Source organism: Corapipo altera, unplaced genomic scaffold (genome assembly GCF_003945725.1).
Source record: "Corapipo altera isolate COAL_440 unplaced genomic scaffold, ASM394572v1 290, whole genome shotgun sequence".
Lineage (NCBI taxonomy): Eukaryota > Metazoa > Chordata > Aves > Passeriformes > Pipridae > Corapipo > Corapipo altera.
Genome location: NW_020885041.1, coordinates 389359 through 411494, shown reverse-complemented (window position 1 = coordinate 411494; position 22136 = coordinate 389359). Strand labels below are relative to the sequence as shown.

General features: G+C 58.8%; 3 protein-coding genes and 2 non-coding genes across 9 annotated transcripts in view; all 5 read left to right on the top strand.

Annotated features, from left to right (window-relative positions):
- The window catches only part of ADCY6 (adenylate cyclase 6), a 16931-nt gene extending 9460 nt beyond the window's left edge, over positions 1–7471 (top strand). Inside the window, exon 19 of the mRNA XM_027668484.1 lies at positions 7360–7471. Within this exon, the coding sequence (XP_027524285.1) occupies positions 7360–7395 (36 nt within the window). The 3' untranslated portion in view covers positions 7396–7471. The remainder of the gene's footprint in view (positions 1–7359) is intronic.
- Positions 696–9523, top strand: CCNT1 (cyclin T1). Its single transcript, XM_027668485.1, has 9 exons — positions 696–874; positions 1664–1745; positions 2004–2132; positions 2923–2983; positions 4309–4371; positions 4973–5018; positions 6976–7139; positions 7478–7548; positions 7832–9523. Exons 1-9 carry the CDS (start codon positions 696–698, stop codon positions 9212–9214), a joined length of 2178 nt encoding a protein of 725 aa, XP_027524286.1. The 3' UTR covers positions 9215–9523.
- A 1152-nt stretch (positions 9524–10675) lies between these two features.
- On the top strand, positions 10676–22094 carry KANSL2 (KAT8 regulatory NSL complex subunit 2). 5 transcript variants are annotated; one of them, XM_027668520.1, is made up of 11 exons: positions 10946–11024; positions 11058–11159; positions 11450–11708; positions 12979–13157; positions 13608–13722; positions 14084–14247; positions 15716–15882; positions 16504–16600; positions 18823–19076; positions 20680–20856; positions 21521–22094. In XM_027668520.1, the coding sequence occupies exons 2-11, from the start codon at positions 11132–11134 to the stop codon at positions 21635–21637; spliced, it is 1557 nt and encodes a 518-aa protein (XP_027524321.1). In that variant the 5' UTR covers positions 10946–11024; positions 11058–11131; the 3' UTR covers positions 21638–22094. The 5 variants fall into 5 exon arrangements, with proteins under 5 accessions (XP_027524324.1, XP_027524321.1, XP_027524322.1 ...); XM_027668521.1 differs by having other exon boundaries at positions 10961–11159; positions 21521–21664; positions 21702–22094; XM_027668523.1 differs by lacking the exons at positions 10946–11024; positions 11058–11159 and adding an exon at positions 10676–10699.
- LOC113959473 lies at positions 16682–16808 on the top strand. Its single transcript, XR_003531808.1, has one exon. It is a non-coding gene; the product is annotated as a small nucleolar RNA SNORA2/SNORA34 family (small nucleolar RNA).
- On the top strand, positions 21332–21459 carry LOC113959474. The gene has a single exon (XR_003531809.1). It is a non-coding gene; the product is annotated as a small nucleolar RNA SNORA2/SNORA34 family (small nucleolar RNA).
- Positions 22095–22136: the final 42 nt, after the last annotated feature.

Genomic DNA, 22136 nt, shown 5'->3' with positions numbered 1-22136 from the left:
GTTTTGGGGGCAAGGGGGGGGGCTCAGCCCGGGGAGAAGGGTGTGGGGGGGGCAGCATCCCCACCCCAGCGCAGACCTGAGGTACTTTGTCCTTCGTGTGTACAGATAAATTATATATAAAACACTTTGGATACGAGCTGTGGTCTGGTCTGTGGGGTCAAGGGGGGGACACACGGGGCTCCTGGTGAGGGGGTCCGGCTAAAGGGGGGCTGAGAGGCTGGTGGGGGGGGCACATGCCGTAAAATCGGGGGTTGGGGGGTCCCCATGTCCTGGGGTGGGGGACATATCAGGGATCTGAGAGGGGGGGTCCCGGTGTCCCAGGGGTGGGAACACGGGGGTCCCAGTGCTGGGGGGTCCTGGTAAGGAAGGGGCCCCGGAGGGGTGACACACAAGGGTCCCGGTAAGGGGGGCGGTGAGAAGCTGTTGTGGGGGCACAAACACCGCCCTGAGGTTGGGGAGGGGGGCTGCGAGACCCCCCAAAAACCGGAGCCCCCTCAGGCTTCCGTTGGGGGCGTGGCCTGCCCGTCCACGGCCGTATCCCCACACGGGGTGGGCGTGTCCACCCTCAAGCCCCGCCCCCTCCCCGGAACACGCGCGTTCCCCAACGGCCGCTCCCGCTCCTCCCCGCCGGCGCTGTGACGTCACCGCGTTGCGTGCGCACGCCGCCGCGTCCCCCGCGCGGGCGCAGAGCCGCCATGGAGGCCTCGGCGGGCGGCGGCGGCGGCGGCGCCGGGCCCGGGCGCCGCTGGTACTTCAGCCGCGAGCAGCTGGAGCGCAGCCCCTCCCGCCGCGCCGGGCTCGACCCGGACAAGGAGCTCTCGTACCGTCAGCAGGCGGCCAACCTGCTGCAGGACATGGGGCAGCGCCTCAACGTGTATCCATCCGGGCCCGCGCTCTAGGCCGCGCTAGGCCGCGGGGTGTGGGGGGGAGCGGGGCGGGGCGGGGAGGGCGCGGAGAGGGGGGAGACGGGAGGGTCGGGAGGGACGGGGGAGGGTGTGGGGAGAACCAGGAGCGGGGAAGGGAAGGAGCGGCCCCGGAGCGGGGAGAGCCCAGCCCGACGTTGGGGTTTAGCAGAGCCCGGCCCGGCATTGAGCAGAGCCCGGCCCGGGAACGGGGAGGTCGGTGCTGGCGTATCGGGAAAGCCCGTCTCGGCTCGGGAGCGAGAGGAGCCGAGCCCTGTTTTTTGGATCGAGGAAGTCCCGTTTCGGGAGCGAGCAGAGCCGCACTGGCGTGTTGGGGAGGCTCGGGAACGCCCGACCGGCCCGGAAGCGCCCAGCCCGTTTTGGGATCGAGGAGATCCCGTTTCGGGAGCTCGGAGAGCTGTGCCGAGGTGCGGAGAAGGGAAGACGTGAGCGGCCGGGAGAGCCGAGCTTGTGTGGAGGTCGAGGAGATCCCGAAATGGGTTTTGGGAACAGGGAGAGCTATGCTGGGCTGTCGGGAAGGCTCAGCCTGGGAACGAGGAGAGCTGAGCCTGTGTTGGGATCTGGGAAAGCCCAGTTTAGGATCGGGAGGAGCCGTGCTGGGATGCAGGGAAGACCCAGCCCAGGAATGCGGAGAGTTTGTCCCATCCCAGTGGGATCAGTTCCAAGGGCTCCCCTGAGGAGAAACCCCCTGCCCGGGGGTCTCTGTCACGGCTGTGCCTTTCCTTAACCCCCTTCTCAAGCTCCCAGCTCACCATCAACACAGCTATCGTGTACATGCACCGCTTCTACATGGTGCAGTCCTTCACCCAGTTCCACAGGAACGTAAGTGCTGGGATCTGGGGGGAAAGGGGGGCACTGGGAATTCCCCAGCTCCGCTCTGGGGAGGTGGGACTGGCCCCCGGGGGAGGGATTTTTGGGAAGGGGGAGGGATGAGAAGAGAGACCCTTTTCTCCCTCCTGGTGGTGGCTGGACTTGCACAGGCTTCACTTCCTGGAAGAACGTGGAGAATTCACCTGATTTATTTGATTTATTGTCGGGTTTGGTGACTTTTTGAAGTGACTTTTGTGTCTCTCCCCTCAGTCCGTGGTGCCGGCGGCGCTTTTCCTTGCAGCCAAGGTGGAGGAGCAGCCCCGGAAGCTGGAGCACGTCATCAAGGTGGCACATGCTTGTCTGCACCCCCAGGAGCCTCTGCTGGACACCAAGAGCGAGGTGGGTGTGGGGATGGAGCCCTGGGATGTGCTCTGAGGAGTGGGAATTGCCTCTGGAATCGTGTGGCTCCGGTGGCTCCTTGACCCTCCCGGGGGCAGCTTCCCAGTCCAGCAGCTCCTGCTACGGGGAGATTTGGGCTTCCCTGCTCTGGGTAACCTCTGCTCTGCTCTTCTGCACACCTGGGTCCAGGTGTGGTGGGAGCCAGTGTCCCTGGAATGCTGCCCAGGAGGGCAGGGGAGCCAGAGTGGAGCAGAGGTGGGAGCAGTTTGTCCCCATGCCTGTCACAGGGGGTTAAAAACGCTGCTGGTCCCCCCCCACCTCTCCAGACAGCCCATTTCACCTGGAGCTGGGCAACCAGTCCTGCTGGAAGGGGCAGCTTTTTTTCCAGGGAAACTTATGGAAGATGAGAGGGAAAAAAAGGCAGGAATAGCTGCTGATTCCTGCTAATTCCTTTCCTGCTCCTGTGCCACCCCAGGAGTGTGGGGGATCAGCACCCAGGGCCACCCCAGCGCTCTGCTCCCTCTTTCACACAATCCCAGGATGGTTTGGGTTGGAAGGACCTTAAACCCCATCCTGTCCCACCCTCCTGCCATGGGCAGGGACACCTTGTACCAGCCCAGCTTGCTCTGAGCTCCATCCAGCCTGGCCTTGAGCACTTCCAGGGGGTCTGTGCCAGTGGCCCCGTGCAGGGAGATTCCCAATTTTTCCCCTGGAGAGAAGGGTGTTAGGAATGTGCAGGCTTGATCCGAGTGCCTCTCCGTGAGTAACCTGCCTGTCCTCTCAACCCCAGGCTTACCTGCAACAAGCCCAAGACCTGGTCATTCTAGAGAGCATAATACTGCAGACCCTGGGTAAGTTGTTTGAAGCGGCCGGGCTGCCACACGAATCCCAGAGCCAGGAGAATTCCACAGGCTGGAGAGCCTGACCCCTGCTGTCTTCTCCCCAGAGTCCAGGCAACAAACCCCCTTTTTCAGCCTCACTCTTGTTTTAACATCAGTTTTTCCAGGTGTAACTTGTGCCAGGCCCAATGCTCAGAGAGATTTTAAGTGTGGCTTGTCTCTTTTTTTCTTTTTTCTTTGGTTTTTTTTTTTTTTTCTTTTTTCCCCCTAAAAAATCCCAGGATTTCTGCTGCTTGGACACCGATTGCTGTCATGGGTTGTGCTTTCCAGCTCAGTCATAGAATCATGGAATGGTTTGGGTTAAAAGGGACCTTAAAACCCACCTAGTTCCAACCCCTAAAGCTCTAATTCTGTTGCAGGAAGCAGTTTGTGCTGAGAGATGTCTAAAAACCCCAGTTAAAAAGTGAATATTTGCATCAAATAATTGAATTGGGGGGAAAAAAAACCCCAAAAAACCAACAAACCAGCAACAGTTTTTGGAAGTAGAAGTTGGAGCCTCCACGTAGGGCGGTGGTTGGTGGACCTGGTACCCTGTTCCTTTCTCAAATGTGCTGTTAAAAGTTGTTCTTACTAACACATGTTCCGTTTCAGAGGCAGTTTGTAGGCAGATTTTCTCTCCAAAAGAGCAGGAGTTGTTACTCCTGTGTGGATTCAGAGCAGACACTCCCGTGTGTCCCCCCCTCAGGAGGGGCTGAGGTGTTGTGGGCCACAAACCCGTGGCTGAACTGAGCCCAATTCTGCAACCACTCAGTTCTCCAGTTGCCTTTCCAAACATCCCAGTTCTTCTAGAACATTCTGCAGATCTGCTGCACACATGGACCAACTGGAATTCTTTCTCCCTTTAAAACATAATTCCCAAACTGAGGAGGAAACCGGAGCGAGGATTAAACTCAGTTGTCCTCAGGCCCCTTCAAAGGGAAACAATCTGCTTCCTCTCAGCTTTTTGGGTGAGAGAAATTCCTTGGAGCAGATGCCATTGTCTTCTCCTTCCTCCCAGCTGCTCCAAGAGGCTTTGTCCTGCTATTTTTAAAATCCTTAATAGTTGTTTTGTTCCCAGTGAGGCCTTTCAGAAGTCCCCGAGCTCTGGGGAGGTCTGGCAGCACCAGAGAGACCTTCAGGGTTTGTGGCTGGAGAACTTGAGGCTTCTGGATGCAGGAAAATGGGCTCCTCTATTCCTGCCCAGCTCCGAGCAGGGCTGGAGGAGGGAAGGGGAGCAGGAAGCGTGGATCCAGGGCTGTGCTGCTGGTCCTGATGGTCGTTTGTCTGTGTCCTTGCAGGGTTTGAGATCACTATTGACCATCCCCACACCCACGTGGTGAAGTGCACCCAGCTCGTGCGAGGTGAGGGGCAACTGGGAAGGGAAGGGCTGGGAAAACAGGGTGGGATGTCTAGCTGAGACTGTTCCAGAGCTTCCCAGAATCCTGGGATGGGTTGGATTGGAAGGGCAGGGACACCTTCCACAAGACCATGTTGCTCCCACCTGGCCTTGGACACTCCCAGGGATCCAGGGGCAGCCACAGCTCCTCTGGGCAACCTGTGCCAGGGCCTCCCAGGGAGGGATTTCTTCCCAGTATCCCATCTAAATCCCACCTTTTCCTGTGGGAAGCCATCCCCCCTTGTCCTGCCACTCCAGGCCTTGTCCAAAGTCCCACATGATGGTCACCCCAGAGCCTTTTCCAGGCTGATCAGTCCCAATTCTCCCAGCCTTTCCTCACAGGAAAGCTGTTCCATCCCTGTAATCATCCTCAAAAAGAGGCAGTTCTAAATTATTCTGGCTCTGTTGAACTCCACAAAGCTCTCAGTGAACAGAATTCCCCAAATCCCTGTGGCTGTGGCCTAGAGTGTGTTAATCCATGGGTGGCATGTGGCCCTTGCACCAAAATATGATAATGTTTATCAGAATATGCAAGTAACACCCTGCTTTTTCCTTTTATCTTACAGCCAGCAAGGACTTGGCACAAACTTCCTATTTCATGGCTACGAACAGGTTATTATTTTTTTTTATTTTATAATTGATTTATAATTTGTCTGCTGCTGGTGACTCTGGGGGCATCGCTCAGCCTGGGAGCAGCTGGGAGTCCCTCAGGAGGAGCCTTAAGAAAGGGTTCCTACCCTTTTTCCTGCCAGCTGCTGGGCAAAACCAGCTGGAAAATGAGGCAGGTGGGGTGCTCAGGAGCTTCAGTGCTTGTTTTATAAGAATTTAACTGTGAAAGTTTAAAGGAAAACCCAAAACAAACAAAAAAAGGTGAAATGAATGTATACATTTTTCCTTGCTCAGTCCCAGGTGTTGGAGAGTTTTCACTGAACAAGGTGCTGTGGAAATTGTCCATGAATATGGTTTGTGCTCAGAAAAAGGCTGATTTAGGGTATAAATGGGGGGTAAAAACAGAGTTGGGTGCAGGCCAGGAGGAAACTGTGCTGTGAGTAGAACCTTGGAAAGAAAAAGCAGCCCAAGTTCATCTTCTGGGTTTTGTCCCTAAATTTTCACTTCCAGGCTGATGCCAGCAACTTGTGTTGGGATTATTTTTCAGTTGAATTTCCTGGATTATCAGCTTCAGGCAAATCATGGAGTGAATGTCACAGATATGGAAAATGTTGTGTTTTTGTGAAACTAGGGAGGAACAGAAGGTGGTTTGGGAGCCAGAATGGGTGAAGCTGCAGGGCCAGAGCTGCCTCCGAGCCCTGGGAATGCCTGTGGGCACTGGTTTCCCTCCTCTCCACCTGGGAGGTGTTCCCTGCTCACCTGCACTGTTTGTTGAAGGTGTTCTCAGGCTCCAAAGGGCACCTGTGGATTTCCGGCATCGGGAATGTGATGTTGGTGATATTTGGGTAAACACAGCCCTGAAACCTCTTTTATCCCTGCAGCAAGAATTGCAAAGTCAGGGAATTGGGAGTTAAGACTGTAACTAGGGAAATCCAGGCAGAAAGGACGAAGTGGAGCCTCAGCTTTGCCCCAAAGTGATGCCTGAGGGAGATGCCTTGGGGATGAACTGGATTTATCCATGTGTTCCACTTGGATTTCCTTCTGGCATCGTTATGGGGCAGAGTTGAGGCTCTTTGTGCACCTTAAGTGCATTCTGCCAAGGCTCTGAATTTCCTGCTTCTTCTGGATAAACCCAGGATCCATGAAACCTCAGGATTTTTGGCTGTAGATTCCCTATTTCTGCCTCTCCACCTTTCACTGGTGGAAAAACGTTCAATAAGGTGGTGAGGGGATGGTGCTTGGGGGCTCTTTTTCCCAAAGGGCCCATTTGTGTGTGGGCAGATCCCACGCTCAGACTTGCTTCCATGTTTCCTAAAGCTCTGGTGTTCCTGCAGGGAGAGCAGGATCCTTTTAGCCCCTTGGTTCTTGCTTTCCCAGTGCTGCCCACGCTTCCCAGCACTGAGTGGGAAATTCGTTTATTAATGAAAACACTTGGTAGGTGACCTGGCTCAGGTGCTCCTGGGTCACTCCAGCATTGAGTGTGTATTCCTGAAAATCCTTTGGGAAAGACCAGACCCTTCCTAAAGCTAAAAAAAGGGCTAATTTGCTCCTTCAGTGCCATCCAGGAGTTGTGCTTGGAAGTTTCTCCTCAGAGCAGAGGTGGGGCCGGCAGGTCCCCATTGACTTTCCTCTTCCTTGGAGATCCCAAATTTCCTGTACCAAAACAGGGATAGGCAAACCGGTGGAGGAGATCCCAAGTCTCCCGTAGCAAAACAGGGACGAACAAACAAACTGGTGGAGGAGATCCCAAAATTTCCCGGAGCAGAGCAGGGCCAACCAAACCCAGTGGTGCAGAAACCCCCCCCGGGCGGTGGAGCCGGGACGGATCCGGCTGTGCCCGGGGGTCGTTCCGGGGAGGTCCCGAGGGCCACCTTCCACATTCCCCCCCGTGTCCCGCGTGGATGCTGCGGCTCAGGCGTGGGAGTTGATGGCTTTCTGTTTTCTCTCCCGGTGACGTCAGCCTGCACCTGACCACCTTCAGCCTGCAGTACACCCCGCCCGTTGTGGCCTGCGTCTGTATCCACCTGGCCTGTAAGTGGTCCAACTGGGAGATCCCAGTCTCCACGGACGGGAAGCACTGGTGGGAATACGTTGATGGCACTGTAACTCTGGAGCTCTTAGATGGTAAGTTTGGGAGCGAGGTTTTTTTCCCCCCCAAAAAAAAAAAAAGAAAAAAGAAAAAGGCTCTTAAATGATTTTGGCATCTTCGGTCCTGGGTCTGATGTTCCAACACCACCTCACGGGCTCCAGGATTTCAGGGCTTGCCGAGGTTTCCAGGGCAGCAGCAGCTTCTGTAGCAGCACAGAGAGATGAGTTTAAATGTGTCAGTGGTTCCAGTTCTCAGAGTTCCCCTCCCGGAGCAGCTCCATCCCACCAGTAGCTCCATCCATCAGAAGAGGGGGTTGTCCTGAGGGACCAGGGCTGCTCTGACCCTCCCGCTCGGGTTTGTGTCTCCTCTGCAGAACTGACCCATGAATTCCTGCAGATCCTTGAGAAAACTCCCAGTCGGCTTAAACGGATCCGGAACTGGCGGGTAAGAAACTCTGGACATTCTCTGTGATTCCTTTGGGAATGGCAGTGCAGGACAGTGTCTGGGAAGGGAGCGTGTGTGTGGAATCTGAATGCCTGTGAGTGGTGCTCGAGGTTGTCTGTACTGAATTAACTCTGGAGAGACTTTGCTTTTCCAGCTGCAGTAGCAGCCTGGCTTCCAGGGCTTGGGAATCTTCCCACAAGGAGGGATGGGGGCAAAATCTGTCTGTCCTGACGAGCTCCAGTGACACCCCAGAGTAAACACCCGGTTGGTCTTTCAATTCCAGGCCTCTCAAGCAGCCAGAAAGTCCAAGACCGACGACCACGGAGACGACGAGAACCTGTCGGAGCAGACCATCCTCAACATGATCTCCAGGAACAACAGCTCGGACATGAACATCGCTGGGCTCATGAGCATGTCCACGTCCTCCACGGCCGGCGCGGGGCCGGCGCTGGCGCCCGCCGCCGATTCCCCCGGCGAGCCGAGCGCCGCCGACCCTTCCCAGGCAGATCATTGGCATCCCCCGGCCAAGCTGGACATCCACAGGACTAGCGAGAGCTCCTCGGCCGCCGCCGAGCACCCCCAGCAGGACGGTGCCTCCTACCCAAAGCAGGGCACCAAGAACGCGCCGTCGGCCAAGGTGTCCCTCAAGGAGTACCGGGCCAAACACGCCGAGGAGTTGGCGGCGCAGAAGCGGCAGCTGGAGAACATGGAGGCCAACGTGCGCTCCCAGTACGCCTACGCCGCCCAGAACCTGCTGGTGCAGCAGCAGCGGGAGAGGGAAGGGCAGCAGGACAGCAACCCCTCCCCGATCATCCTGAAAATCCCCATCGCGGGCTCGGACAACCCCGAGCGCCCGCCTGGCGCCGACAAGGGCGACAAAGCCCTCAAGATGAGGCTCCAGGCTGGGGCAGGGGCGGGCGGGGAGAGGCCCATCCCCTCCAAGCAGGAGGAGATCAAGATGCGGATCAAGGTGCCGGGGGGCCCCGGAGACAGGCACGGCTCCGCGGACGAGGGCGGGAAGAGCCGGGAGTACAAGGAGAAGCACAAGGGCCACTCGTCCAACCACCACCACCACCACCACAACCACCACTCGCACAAACACTTGCACGCCCAGCTCGGCGCCGGCCCCAGCACCGCGGCCAAACGCCCGGGGGACTCCAAGCACGGCGCCCAGCCCGGCGCCGCCGCCCCCCACAAGGGCTACGGGCCCCTCGCCCCCACCCGCAAGAGACCCCTGCCCGAGGAGCCCTCGGCCGCGCCCCACGAGCACCAGCCCAAGGCGGGCAAAGCCTCCAAAGGCCCCGCGGTGCCGTTCCCGTACTCCCACCTCCCCGGGGCCTCCCACCTGCCCGGGCACAGCTCGGATTTATCCCAGCCCGGCAAAGCCCAGCGGGGCGCCCACAAATCGGACAAGGGGCCCTCGGGGGCCAACGGGCACAACGCCAGCCAGGCCAGTGACTATCAGGACACGGTGAACATGCTGCACTCGCTGCTGAGCGCGCAGGGCATGCAGCCCACCCAGCCCCCCGCCTTCGAATTCCACTCGTACGAGCTCCTGAACCCCCGGGCTTCCAGCGGCTCCCGAGCTGCCGCCAACACGGACAAGCCCCGACCGCCCCCCCTGCCCTCGGAACCGCCCCCCCCGCTGCCCCCCCTCCCCAAGTAAACCCCCCCCTCCCCTTTTTACTACTGAGTCCAGAGCCCGAGCCCGAACCCGCGGGGCTTGAGAAAGGGCTTTTTGATCTCCACTGCCTCACGAAGAACTTATTTTATTATAATATAACTTTTATTATTGATATTTAGTTGTTAAAAAGCTGTGAAAGGATAAGGAACCCTTTCTCTATTCCTTCCCTTTCCCCCCATAGGCTCCCAGTTAGTGTTGGGCTTTGCCCCCCCCTCTGGGGAACGTGGGGGGTATTTAAAATATGTCACAGAAAATTTAAGATGTTTTACAAATAATTTAAGCATTAACTTATATCTTAGTGGTTTTGGTCCTTTTAATTCCATGGGGCTGCGGTGGAGCCCGGGGAGGATTTGGGGGAGGAGTTGGTGGTGGGGGTTCTTCTTGAGCTGTTGGAGATTGGATGTGGATTTAGGAGTTTTTGGGGGAAGGGGAGATGTGGGGGGTAAGGGAATTCCGTGTGATAGGAGCTGCTCTCCCTGCCATGGTCCTGTTTCCTCGCTCCTAAACCTGCTCTGATTTGGGAATGGTGTCTCTGTCCCTTATTCCCCTCCTGCAGCCCAAGGCTGGTGTGTGCAGAGCTGGGTTTAGGGCTGTGTTGGAGGACTTGGCTGTCAGGGTGATCAGGACAGGATTATGGTGCATTCCTAGTGGGATGAGGATTCAGGATCACCATGCCCAGGGCAGCTCTTCCAGGGAATTCCATTGGCACGTGGCTGTTCACAGCCAAGCTGGAAGCAGCTTTTACACAGCTCAGGGATCCACCAGAGTTTGGGTTGAATGTTTGGGGAAACCCCATTTCCTTCCTTCTTAGGCTTTTACTCTCCCACCTTCAATAAATGGATGGTCTCTGGATGGTTTTTGGGAAACTTGTTCCACATGGGCTTGTTTTTAGGAAGATTCAGTGCTGGCCTCTCCCTCCAGCACCTCTACCCTCGGTGACCCTCCCCCTGCCAACGGTTTGGGAACGGGTTTAGGTCCGTTTTTGGGTCTGGCTTAGATTTCAGGCTCTGGACAAAGGCCCAGCCCTTTGTTTCCCCCAGCTCCTTTGGAGGCCGGTTTCTCCCGGGATGAAGAGGTTCTGCCTTTCCCGTTAACCGGCGGGGAGCAGTGTCGGTCTGCAGCCAGTCCGGGAAACCGGGAGGGGATCGGGAACAATGTGGGGGGCTCTTGGCCAAGCCCTAGGACCACGCCGGGGCTCCCGGGAGCTCCTCCCTTCCCGGGGCCGAAGCCCAATCCCGGTGTCGCGTCCCCCGGGGACCCCCCGGTCCCACGTGTCGCGTTCCCGCCGCGCCCCGCCCACGTGACCACCGGGGGAGGCGTGGCCGCTCCCCTCGTGAGTGACGGCGGGATCGCCCAACCGCGCGCGGCACCGCCCCCGCGCCCGCCGCCGATTGGCTGCCGGGCGGGCCAGTGAGGCGGCGGGGCGGGCGCGCGCCGGGTCTGCGCGGAGGCCGCGGCGGCAGCGAGGTAAGATGGCGGCGGCGCCGCCCGCCCACGGAAGGGTCCCGGCGCAGCCCCTCGCCGCGGCCCCCGCGCGCTGCTCCGGGCCCCCTCAGCCCCGCACCGCCCCGCGGGCGGGCCCCCACCCCGCTCTCCGCGCCGACAGCGCCTTCTGCGCGGCCCCCGGGGGTTCCCCCGCTCGCCGGCCGCCCGCGGACAAAATGGCGGCGCCGGGGCGGCGGGAGCGCGCATGCGCGGGGGAAGCGGCGGGGGAGCACGTGCGCGGGGGGGGCGCCGGGATAGGAACCGGGATGGGATACCGGGATAGACTGGGATGGGGACCGGGATAGACTGGGATGGGATACCGGGATAGACTGGGATGGGGACCGGGATAGACATGGATGGGCACTGGGATGGGGCACCGGGACAGAGGCGGAGTGGACACCGGGGTAGATCGGGATGGAAACCGGAATACATCGGGATAGAGGTGAGATGAGAACCGGGATGCAGCGGCACGCAGGCCGGAACGGGCACTTGGAGGCACCAGGAGCGCGGGGATGCAGGCAGGGATAGGAACCGGGATACCCCGGGATTCAGGAGGAGGGAGTTCTGTTCTGGTCCTGTACTGGTCAGTGATGGGGGGGTGAGCCCGGGAACTGGGGGGGTCCTGGAGGGATGGGGACCGTACCGGCCATGGGGGTCAGAATTTTACTCACATCAGTTCCCAGCTGCTGCTCTTCATCCTGTCGGTGTTTCTTTCCCTCTCTTTCCCTGCAGGCGTTGCCATGAACAGGATCCGGATCCACGTGCTGCCCACCAGCCGGGGCCGCCTGACCCCGGTGCCTCGGCCTCAGGAGCCACTGGCCTGTGCCTTCAGCCCCCGGCCCTGCTCCCAGCCCCGCCTGGAGGGGCAGGAATTCTGCATCAAGCACATCCTGGAGGACAGGAATGCTCCCTTCAAGCAGTGCAGTTACGTGTCCGCCAAGAATGGGAAGCGCTGCCCCAACGCTGCCCCTAAACCCGAGAAGAAGGATGGGTGAGTGCCTCCTCTGCCTCCTGGTTTTCCCGGTGTTCCCCGTGGTTTTTGCCCTGTGGAATTCAAATGACCAGGAGGAGGTTCTTCTCCTTGTGATCCCCGCTGAAGGAAAGGCTGGAGCTGTGTCAGCAGAGGGTTGGGTTGGATTTTTGGGAAATATTCTTTCTCCAGAGGGTGGTCGGGCACTGAACAGGCTCCCCAGGGTTTGGTCACGACCCCAAGGCTGCCAGAGCTCAAGGAGCATTTGGACAACACTCTCAGGAGTTGGGATTTTGGGATTAATGGGATTTTGGGGTGTCCTGTGCAGGGCCAGGAGTTGGATTTTGATGGTCCTTCTGGGTCCCTTCCATTTCAGGATATTCCATGATTCTAGAGCTCAGGGAGCATTTGGACAACACTCTCAGGCACATGGTGTGATTTTGGGAGTAGTGGGATCTTGGGGTGCCCTGCACAGGAGTTGGGCTGGATGATCCTTGTGGGTCCCTTCCAGCTCAGGAGATTCCATAATTTTCCTCCTTCAACTGCTGCACTTGGATCACCTCAGAGAAGCATCTCCCCTTTCTCAAAGTGTTTTTAAGCTGGAAAAAGGCTCCAGGGAGTCCTCTTGGCACCATGGCTGTGCCCTGGGCCAGCAGGAGGTGGCTGCAGTGCTCCAGGCCCTGCCTGGGAGCCGTCCCTCCCTCATCCCAGCACGGAGCTTCCCGCTGCCTGTGCCGGCGGATAATCCCCAGCGCAGCCACTCCAGCCCTGGGGAGCTTTGCCCTGGTTGTGCTGCTGCTTCTCTGAGGTGTTTAAAATACTCCTGGATGGTCAGAGGGAGGGAGCAGCTCTGCCATGGGGAAAGGCTGGGAGAGTTGGGGTTGTTCGGCCTGGAGAAGGGAAGACTTTGGGCTGACCTTCCAGGACATGGAGGGAACCTGCAGGAAAGGTGGAGAGAGACTATTTCCAAGGGTCTGGAGTGCCAGGACAGAGGGGAATGGCTTCAAACTGACAGGGGACAGGGTTAGATGGGATATTGGGAAGAAATTCCTCCCTGGGAGGGTGGGGAGGCCCTGGCACAGGTTGCCCAGAGAAGCTGTGGCTGCCCCATCCCTGGAAGTGTCCCAGGCCAGGTTGGAGCAGCCTGGTCTGGTGGAGGGTGTCCCTGCCCATGGCAGGGGGTGGAACTGGATGATGTTTAAGGTCCCTCTGACCCAAACCATCCATGATTCCATGGTTCCTTCCCTGGCTGAGGGCTGGGGGCTGTAACGAGCCCTGGTTTATCCCTCAGCACGTCCTTCTGCGCGGAGCACGCCCGTCGGAACGCGCTGGCGCTCCAGGCCCAGGTGAAGAAATCCCACCCTGGACCTGTGAGCGAGACCCTGCTGTGCCAGCTGAGCTCCTATGCCAGGTCAGAGCTGGGCTCCCAGAGCACGGAGAGCGTCCGGAGCGAGGCCAGCCGCATCCTGGGTAAGGGCTGCACCCAGAATCCCCCTGGGAGAGGGCCTGGGCGCTCCTGTTTTGTGTGGAAAAGCCCAGAATATCCCTTCTTTAATCCAGTGGGAAAACCACCCTGGGGTCTGGGGGTAAAAGGTGCTGTTTTGCAAACCTTGGTGTGTCTCTCCTGCAGAGCAGGCGCAGGTGCCAGACCCAAATCCTGCAGGTTTAATATGGAAATGTCAGTGGGGTTGCTCAGTGGTGGTCCATGGTTCCTGGGAAGGCTGCTGGGGGCCGGGTGGGTTTGACCTTGCCCAGCTGGGGGGGGGTCTCCTGTTGGTTCCTGCTCCATGTCCCTCGCTCAGTTTTGGGGTGGAGAATTCCCTCTGGGCACGAGGCAGAGCCAGCTCAGCTCCCTGGGGCTGTGGGGCCATCCCGGGCCGTGGGGCGGTGTCCTGTCATTCCCGGTGCCGTGTGTTCCAGACGAGGACAGCTGGAGTGACGGGGAGCAGGACCCTGTGACCGTGGAGCAGACGTGGCGGGGGGACCCCGACAGCGAGGCCGACAGCATCGACAGCGACCAGGAGGATCCCCTCAAGTGGGTCTGGGGGGGTTAAATCCTGTTAAATCCATGTTAAATCCTGTGAGGAGCTGCATGCCCCACACCCTTTGGGTATTCAGCTCCAAGGGACCCACACATCCTTCAGGAGAATAATCCTGGGGAATCCCCACACCCTGTGGGAGAAAACATCCGAGGGACCTCCACACCCTCTGGGGAACAATCCCGAGAGACCCCCGCACCCCTTGGGAGAACAATCCTGGAGGATCCTCACACCCCTTGGGAGAACAATCCTGAGGAATCCCCACACCCCTTGGGAGAACAATCCTGAGGGATCCCCACACCCTTGAAGGAGAACAACCCCGAGGGCCCCATCCCAAACGGCCCCTGGTTTTTCCAGGCACGCCGGGGTGTACACGGCCGAGGAGGTGGCTCTGATCATGAGGGAGAAGCTGATCCGGCTCCAGTCCCTCTACATCGACCAGTTCAAGCGGCTCCAGCACCTCCTGAAGGAGAAGAAGCGCCGGTTCCTGCACAGCCGGAAGGGAGAGCACGAGGCCATCGGTGAGCCCGGGGCCACCTGGCCGAGGGTGTGCCCAGAAAAACGTCTCAAAGGAAGGGTTTTTGGCCTTTGTAGAGGCAGATTTTGGAGCAGGGTGAGGGTTCCACGCTCAGGTGTTTTCATTGAGGGGCTGGAGCTTGTGCAGAGATGGGAATGAGCCTGGAGCACACGGAGAAGGGTCTGGAGAACTGAGGGAGCTGGGGGGGGCTCATGCTGGAGGAAAGGAGTCTCAAGGGGGACCTTCTTCTCTACAGTTCCCTGACAGGAGGGAGGAGCTGGGGGGGCATCAGGCTCTGCTCCCAGGGAACAAGGGACAGGATGAGAGGAAACAGCCTCAAGTTGTGCCAGGGGAGAGTCAGGTTGGACATCAGGAGGAATTTCTCCGTGGAAAGGGTTGTCAGGCATTGGAAGGGGCTGCCCAGGGAGGTGTGGAGTCCCCATCCCTGGAGGTGTCCAGGGAAGGACTGGACGTGGCACTCAGTGCTCTGGGCTGGGGGACAAGGTAGGGGATCAGGCACAGGTTGGACTCGATGATCCTGGAGGTCTTTTCCAGCCCCAGGGATTCTGGGATCCTGTGCTGGCCCCGTGCCCGGAGATCCGTATCGTCGGGGTTCCAAAGCTTTTCCAGAGCATTTCTTTGCTCTTCAAAGCTTGCAGCGTTGACAGGAAATGAGCTTACAAAGTTAATTCTGAGACAAAAGTGCTTTTTTTGTACTGGGATTTCCTGTTTTTGCTTTTATAAACAAAAAATATTCATCCTTTAGGCCCTGGGTGTGTGGGCAGGAGTTGATTCCAGTAGCACCAGTGCTGCTGTACTGGCATATTCCTCCTTAGCATGGATGCAGCTTTCCCTCTGCCTCTGTTGGGATTCTCCCTGTGCAGAATATGCTCTTGGAAGCAGGAATTCCCAGTTCAACTGAGGCAAAACCGGGCTCTGTGACTGATCCCAAGTATTGCAGAGCAGAGGACTCTTTTTTCCAGCATCATCCTTTAATAGCTCATCCCGGAAAATGTCATAATTCAGCTCAGGCCCAAGTAAAAATAACCAGGACTTCGGTACATACCAATTTTGCAGAACTCCTTTTAGCAAAGCAGTCAGAGGAGAGCAGATCTTGAGTGTTGCCCTGTAATTACTCCGGGAATGCTGGCAGGAAGCTTCCAGAACTCGCGCAGGAGCGACCTGGAATTTGACAAGCTCCTGTTCTGCCGCAGAAATCACAACGGACGGGAGTGGCTGGGCTATTTTTAAAAGGGGTTTTAAAATTACCCTGTGGGCCCCAGCGCTCCTGGTGTGCACAGAGAGGTCAGGGTGAATTTTGGGACAGAACCTGCGTTACTTGTGTCACCCAAAGCTTCCCCTTGAGCCTCTGGATCCCCCTCGGAGCCCTCTGACAGCCGATTTGGGTTCTCGATGCTGAAAGAAACAGGGAGGTGGGTGGAGATTCCTTGACTTTTCCGTGGTTCCTGCAGGGAGCAGCCTCCTGACAGGCCCAGAGGGGCTGATGGCCAAGGAGAGGGAGAACCTGAAGCGGCTCAAGTGCCTGCGGAGGTACCGGCAGCGCTACGGGGTGGAGGCTCTGCTGCACCGGCAGCTCCGGGAGCGCCGCGTCCTGGCCACCGACGGCGCGGCCCAGCAGGTCTGTGGGGACACCCCGTGGGGGTCTCCCCTCTTGTCTCTTCCCAGGAGTGATGCCAGGCCCCTGACAGATCCCCCTTCCTGCTGGGACACCGTGGTCTGGTGACCATCCCCCTGTGCTGGGCACCTCCAGTCCTGGGGTTGGTTTTGGGGTCCTCGCTCCCAAGACAGATGTGGAAGGGCTGGAGTGTGTCCAGAGAAGAGAAGGGAGCTGGGGAAGGGGCTGGAGCATAAGGAGAAGGGTCTGGAGAACTTCTGAGGGAGCTGGGGGTGCTCAGCCTGGAGAAGAGGAGGCTCAAGGGGAGACCTTAAACCCCTTCCAATGCCTAAAAGGGGCTTGTTAGAAAGAGGGACTTACACGAGCAGACAGTGATAGGGCAAGAGGGAATAGTTTAAACTAAGAGATGAGAGGTTTAGATGGGATATTGGGCAGAAATTCCTCCCTGGGAGGGTGGAGAGGCCCTGGCACAGGTTGCCCAGAGAAGCTGTGGCTGCCCCATCCCTGGAAGTGTCCAAGGCCAGGTTGGACGGGGCTTGGAGCAACCTGGGCTGGTGGAAGCTGTCCCTGCCTGTGGCAGGGGGTGGAACAGGAGCTTTAAGGTCCGTCATTCCATGATTTCAGGCCCACACCACCCGTTCCAGCCAGCGCTGCTTGGCCTTTGTCGATGACGTCCGATGCTCCAACCCGTCCCTGCCGATGACCCGGCACTGCCTCACACGTATCCTTTGATCCACCTGCTGCTGTCCCTGGCTGTTTGCTGGCCCTTTGCCCTGTCTCTGCCCTTCCTTTTTTCCCCTCCCTGGCCCTAAATCAAGGCCACCGGTTTGCTGTAGCCGTTGGTTTCAAGCAGGAGCCCAGAGGAAACGTCTCCCGGTCTGTCGGTGCTCCCGTCCATGGAGCAGCCGGTTCGTGTGGGAGGGACAAAGGCACGGGCTGGTCCCACCACAGCCTCCCTGATCCAGAGCATCCAGACAGGGCGGGCTGTTCACTTGGAAGCACCCAGAGAACCCAAGGAGGCCTGAGTTGTGAGGGATGTGCGTGGGAAGGGGTGTCTGACCACTGGAGCGTGTCCTTGGGGATTTTGGGGAGGATCTGGAGGGGTAGTTCTGGGTCTGTTTGGAGCTGCTGCTCCCAGCTTGGTCCCTGTGACCCCTTGAAAGGTTCTTTCAACCTTTCAGCCTTGAGCTGTTCCAATTCCCAAAACTGCCTCAACTGTTGGAGACCCGGCACTGAAACTTCCTCTGGGATCTCCCAGCTCAGGGATCACCCCCCAACATGGGACCCACAGCCCCAGCACTGCCCTGGGTGCATCTGCTCCATCCACTCAGATCTGTGAGAGCTCAGTGGTCTGTGGGAGCTTCTGGATTTGTGGGAGCTCGCGAGTCTGTGGGAGCCCCAAGGTTTTTGGGACCCCCTGGGTTTGTGGGAGCTCCTGGGTTTGTTTTGCCCCCAAAGCTGACGGGCTCACCTCCACCCCTGCACAGGGAGCAGGAGCTGGAAGCTGCCTTTGTTCCTCTCTAAACCACCTCAAAATAAAGACAGGATAAATCCCATAAAACAGCCAGAGAAGCCACTGCTGGCAGCTGGTGCTGGGGAGGGCGGGGAGGAGCTCTCAGCTGACTCCCCCTGACACAAACAAGCCTTTCCCATAACATCTGCATCCCGATAACATCTGCAGCCTCTCGGGGCTCTCTGTGCTCCCAGGAGCTGGATTGTTTGTGACAGGGCACTGAAGGGGTGGGGAGAGGCTCCAGGTGGGGCCTGGGGTTTTTGGCATCTCGGGGATCTGTGCTTTTGGCTGCTGGTGAAGTCGGTGCTGGAGCTGGGAGTCACTCCAGGAGATGAAAACCTGCCTTCCCCACCCCTACTCTCCCCACATCTGCCCTCGGGTGGCTCGGATCCATCTCCGCTGGGATGGGCTCTGACATTGCTGCCAGCCTGGATTAGGGTTCCCCACAGCCTGTTAGGAAGTGGATCCATGAGAAATTCTTGTTCAGGGAGGAGAGGAGGGAAGGATGAATCTCAGGCCTTGGCAGCTTAAGAAACTGGGTTAAACTTGGTGAATTTTCCCTGTTTATGTGGGTTTGGGATTTTTTTTCCTCTGCCACGATGTGGTGTTTGAGGGGGAAACTGCAGCATGAAGCCCCCAAAGCTGGAGAGCAGCTGAGATTGGAAGGGGGATTGGAGGGGTCTGAGGAGGCTGAAGGGGTTGGAAGAAAAGGATGGGGATGGGAAGGGGAGAAAGGGGCTGGAAAAACAGGAAGGGATCAAAAGAGGAGAAAAGGGTGGAAGAGGAGGAAGGGGGTTGGACGAAGAGGGCAGGGGTCAGAAGAGGAGGAAGAAGTCAGAAGAGAAAAAGGATCAGAGCAGGATGGGGCTGGAGGAGGATGGGATCAGAGCAGGATGGGGTTGGATCCATAGCTCCTCTGCCTCTGGATCGCTCCACAAGTGCGACACAATCAGAGCAGAGCTTCTGTTTGTGATTAAAGGCAGGAAATCCCATTTACACCTCTGGCAGGAACAGGTTTTCCACTGGGAAGGAAAATGCACTGGGAAGATAGAAATACCGGAACTAAACTCCTGGCTGTGGGAGAGGCATTGTGTGTGCTGGGATGTCCCTGTGTGTGGGGCTGGAGCTGATCCCTCTCCGTGGCTGTCTGCAAACAAAAGTTAATCCCGTGCCTTTGTGACATCCACACGAGGATCTGCGAGTGGTTTACAGGGATCCAGTCACATCTCCCAGCCCCCACGGGGAGGCTGTGGCTGTTGTCCCAGTTTTCCATCATGGAAAAAAACGTCACCCACGTCCCTGGGCAGTCGGGATGGAGCTCTGGGGTGTGGATTCTTCATCAGGGAGAAATGGGGGTGGGGAGGGGGATTGGGAGTCTGGATGTGTGCCTGGCTGTACCTGGGCTGCTTTCCTTGACCAGCTCTTCCCAGATATCTGCCAGGACACGAACCAGACGCTGTTCAAGCCGTGCCAGGGCTCCGAGGAGGTGCCCTGCAACAAGCCCGTCCCCGTGAGCCTGTCAGAGGATCCGTGCTGCCCCCTCCACCTGCGCCTGCCCCCCCAGATGTACATCCCAGAGCAGGGCCTGGCCGTGCCCCAGGAGCTGGGAGCTGCTCCCTCGGAGCTGTACCTGAGCGCGGCCGAGCTCCAGCCCACCGAGAGCCTGCCCCTGGAATTCAGTGATGTAAGTGGGGCCCACAGCCCTCTGCCCTCCTGAGAGAGCCCTCCTGGAATGCTGCATCCAGGTCTGGGATCCTCGGCACAGGGGGAGGACGTGGAGCTGCGGGAGTGAGGGCGGAGGAGGCCGTGGAGGTGCTCCAAGGGCTTGAGCTCCTCAGCCATGGAGATGGGCTGGGAGAGCTGGGAGTGTCCAGCCTGGAGAAGGGAAAGCTCTGGGGAGACCTGAGAGCCCCTTCAGGCACTGAGAGAGATGGAGAGGGACTTGGGACAAGGGCCTGGAGTGCCAGGACAAGAGGGAATGGTTTCCCACTGGCAGAGGGCAGGGTTAGATGGGATATTGGGAAGAAATCCCTCCCTGGGAGGGTGGGGAGGCCCTGGCACAGGTTGCCCAGAGAAGCTGTGGCTGCCCCATCCCTGGAAGTGTCCCAGGCCAGGTTGGAGCAACCTGGGCTGGTAGAAGGTGTCCCTGCTGTGGCAGGGGATGGGACTGGATGAGCTTTAAGGTCCCTCCCAGCCCAAACATTCCTGGGATTCTGTGAAAGTGCTGGAGCGGGGAAGGTTTGGTAGCTGTTCCTCAGGGTTGGTGGCTGCTCCTTTGGAAGGGCTGTGCTCATTTAAATCCCTGTAGGGGCCTCTTAAAGAGAGGATTTCCCCCCCCTCCATTTTCTCTCCCATGAGGAAAAAATGAGGATTTTAATCCCCAGATTATTCTGGCATCCTGCATTTAAACCAACACACTTAAACTCCTCGGAAATTTGTTTAAGCAAAACAAAAACACCCCAATCCGTGGGAGCTGCTCCTCTGAGTGAGGTGTCACCTCAGGCTTTGGTTGCTCCCGAGATTCCTGAGCGCTGCTGTTGGAGACAAACCTCGGATCCGCTTTGGAGTTCGCTGGTGGAGGAGGAGGGATTCCAGCAGCTGCAGAGCCCCAGGGATGGCAGGAGCCAGGAGAGCAAATGGGGTCAGGCTGGGGGAGCTCGGATCAAATCCCAGCCCCTTCCTGTGCGAACAGGAGGTGGATTTTTTGGGGGTTGGAAAGGAAAAACGGGAGTGTTTTCCCCCATCCTGGGCTCCGGAGCCGCGGCTGCCGGGGGCATCTGTGTTGTGTCTCACGTCGTGCCAGGCTGGGGAGGTGCCACTCGGGAGTCGCAGGAATCTCACCCTCATGTCAAACTCCCTCTGGAGCCAAAACAAATCCCAGCCTCTCCCAAATCCCACCCTCTCCCCTCTGCAGATGGAGGAGTCCTCGGAGCCCATCCGTCCCCATCTGTGGTGTGACATCCTGGAGAGGGGGGGCTGCTCTGGGGGTCCCCAGGAGGACACTTCTGGGACAGCACATCCCTCTGGGCTCCAGGCCGTGCGTCCCAACACCTTGTCCTGGGATCATTCCTGCAGGAGGAGGAGGAGGAGGAGGCTCCTGTGGTGTGTTCTAGCTGCTGGATGGGGGTCCTGCTGGCACAATGCCCACTCCTCCTCCTCCTCCTCCTCCTCCTTCTCCTTCTCCTCCTCCTCTTCTGCTGCTCCAGGGGTGACAGAGAAGGGCTGTGAGGATCTGGGTCTCCTCAGACCCTTCCTGACGAGCCCCTCCACTGTTTTTCTCCCCCCAGGACCTGGACGTGGTGGGTGATGGAATGCAGTGCCCCCCGTCCCCTCTGCTCTTCGACCCTTCCGTGACCCTCGAGCCGTCCCTGCGGGATGTGGCCGAGGCTCCCATCGACATCCTGGCGCTGGAGGAGCCGGACAGGGGCAGCTCCTCGGCCCCCCTGGCTGAGCCCCCTGTGCAGGTACGGCCTGGTGGGGCTGCAGCCCCTCGGGATGTGCTTTTCCAGTGGGAGAACCACCCCCTTTCTGCCCTCCCACCTCACAACCAGGCCCGGAGGGCTCCTCTCCCATGCAGTGCCCACCCTCTGGATGACATCAGGGATGGGGGCGGCCCCCGGGATGGCTCCGTGGGTGTCCTGGGAGATGTCTGGGACACTGGGGATGTGTGGCCATGGGGGCTGCCCGCTGTGGGAGCCTCTTAATCCCAGCTGGGGGTTTTCAGGGGAGTGGCTTCCCAGGCCGAAGGTTCTGTTTTCTCCTTTGGAGTCGCGTTTTTCGCTGGAGCAACTTGAGTTTGCTCCTCCCGTGTCCCGCCCGGAGCCTGGGGCTTCCTTGGGATGACCCCCCAGAGAGTCCTCTTTGAAGATGTCACCTTGTCCTGCCTCCCCTGCCCTCCCTGGGTGGGTGCTGAGTTTTGGGGTGGAGGGGGGCCCAGCCCAGGCTCTGACTGAAGACCCCCGGTTTGCTGTAGCCGTTGGTTTCAAACAGGAGCCCAGAGGAAGCGTCTCCCGGTCTGTTGGTGCTCCCGTGCCATGGAGCAGCCAATTCGTGTGGGAGGGACACCAGCCCAGGCTGGTCTGGCCGTGTCCCACCACAGCCAGCTCAGTGTCCCTGTTCTGTCCCCAGCAGGGTCACCTCCCAGGCCGGACGGGGCATCAGGATGACCAGGAGGAAACGGCCTCGGCCACCCCGGCCCGGGGAGCCACTGCCAACGGGAGCCTGGAGCCGGGGGCTGTGAGCTGAGCCCAGCACCCCCTGGATCTCTGCTCCTGTGGGACCCTCAGCGTGGGACGGGGGGGACCCTTGGCGTGGGATGTGGGGGGACCCACAGGCGCTGATGTCCTGGTCCAGTGCCAGGATGAGCCACAGCTCGGGTTCCTCTGCTGATGTGATTCTTGGGGACCCCAAAACCCCAGAGTGGGGCCCCTAAAACCCTGGAGTGGCAGCTCTGAAACCCTGGCATGAAGAGCCTAAAACTCTGGAGTAGGACCCTAAAACCCTGGCATGGGGACCCCGGATCCACCCTTGCCTGTGGGGATGGAGGAGCCACAGGGGGACTCTGGGAGAAGGCAGGGAGGGACTCGCTGGAGTTCTGGGATCCTTTGCCACGTCCTCATGTGCCCCCGGGGGGGGTGACGTGGCCCTGTAACATTTGGGGGGATGGAGGTTCCCCCCACAATAAAACGATGGAGGTGGGCTCCTGCTGTCCCCGTGTACTGTTGATGAGCTGAAGGCTGGGGGG

Coding starts and splice junctions, on each gene's coding strand:
- CCNT1 (XM_027668485.1), top strand. CDS start 696: ATGGAGGCCTCGGCGGGCGGCGGCGGCGGCGGCGCCGGGCCCGGGCGC. Junction 875..1,663: donor ATGGGGCAGCGCCTCAACGT/GTATCCATCCGG, acceptor CCCCTTCTCAAG/CTCCCAGCTCACCATCAACA. Junction 4,372..4,972: donor GTGCACCCAGCTCGTGCGAG/GTGAGGGGCAAC, acceptor TTTATCTTACAG/CCAGCAAGGACTTGGCACAA.
- KANSL2 (XM_027668520.1), top strand. CDS start 11,132: ATGGAAACCGGAATACATCGGGATAGAG. Junction 15,883..16,503: donor CCGACGGCGCGGCCCAGCAG/GTCTGTGGGGAC, acceptor CCATGATTTCAG/GCCCACACCACCCGTTCCAG. Junction 20,857..21,520: donor TGGCTGAGCCCCCTGTGCAG/GTACGGCCTGGT, acceptor TTCTGTCCCCAG/CAGGGTCACCTCCCAGGCCG.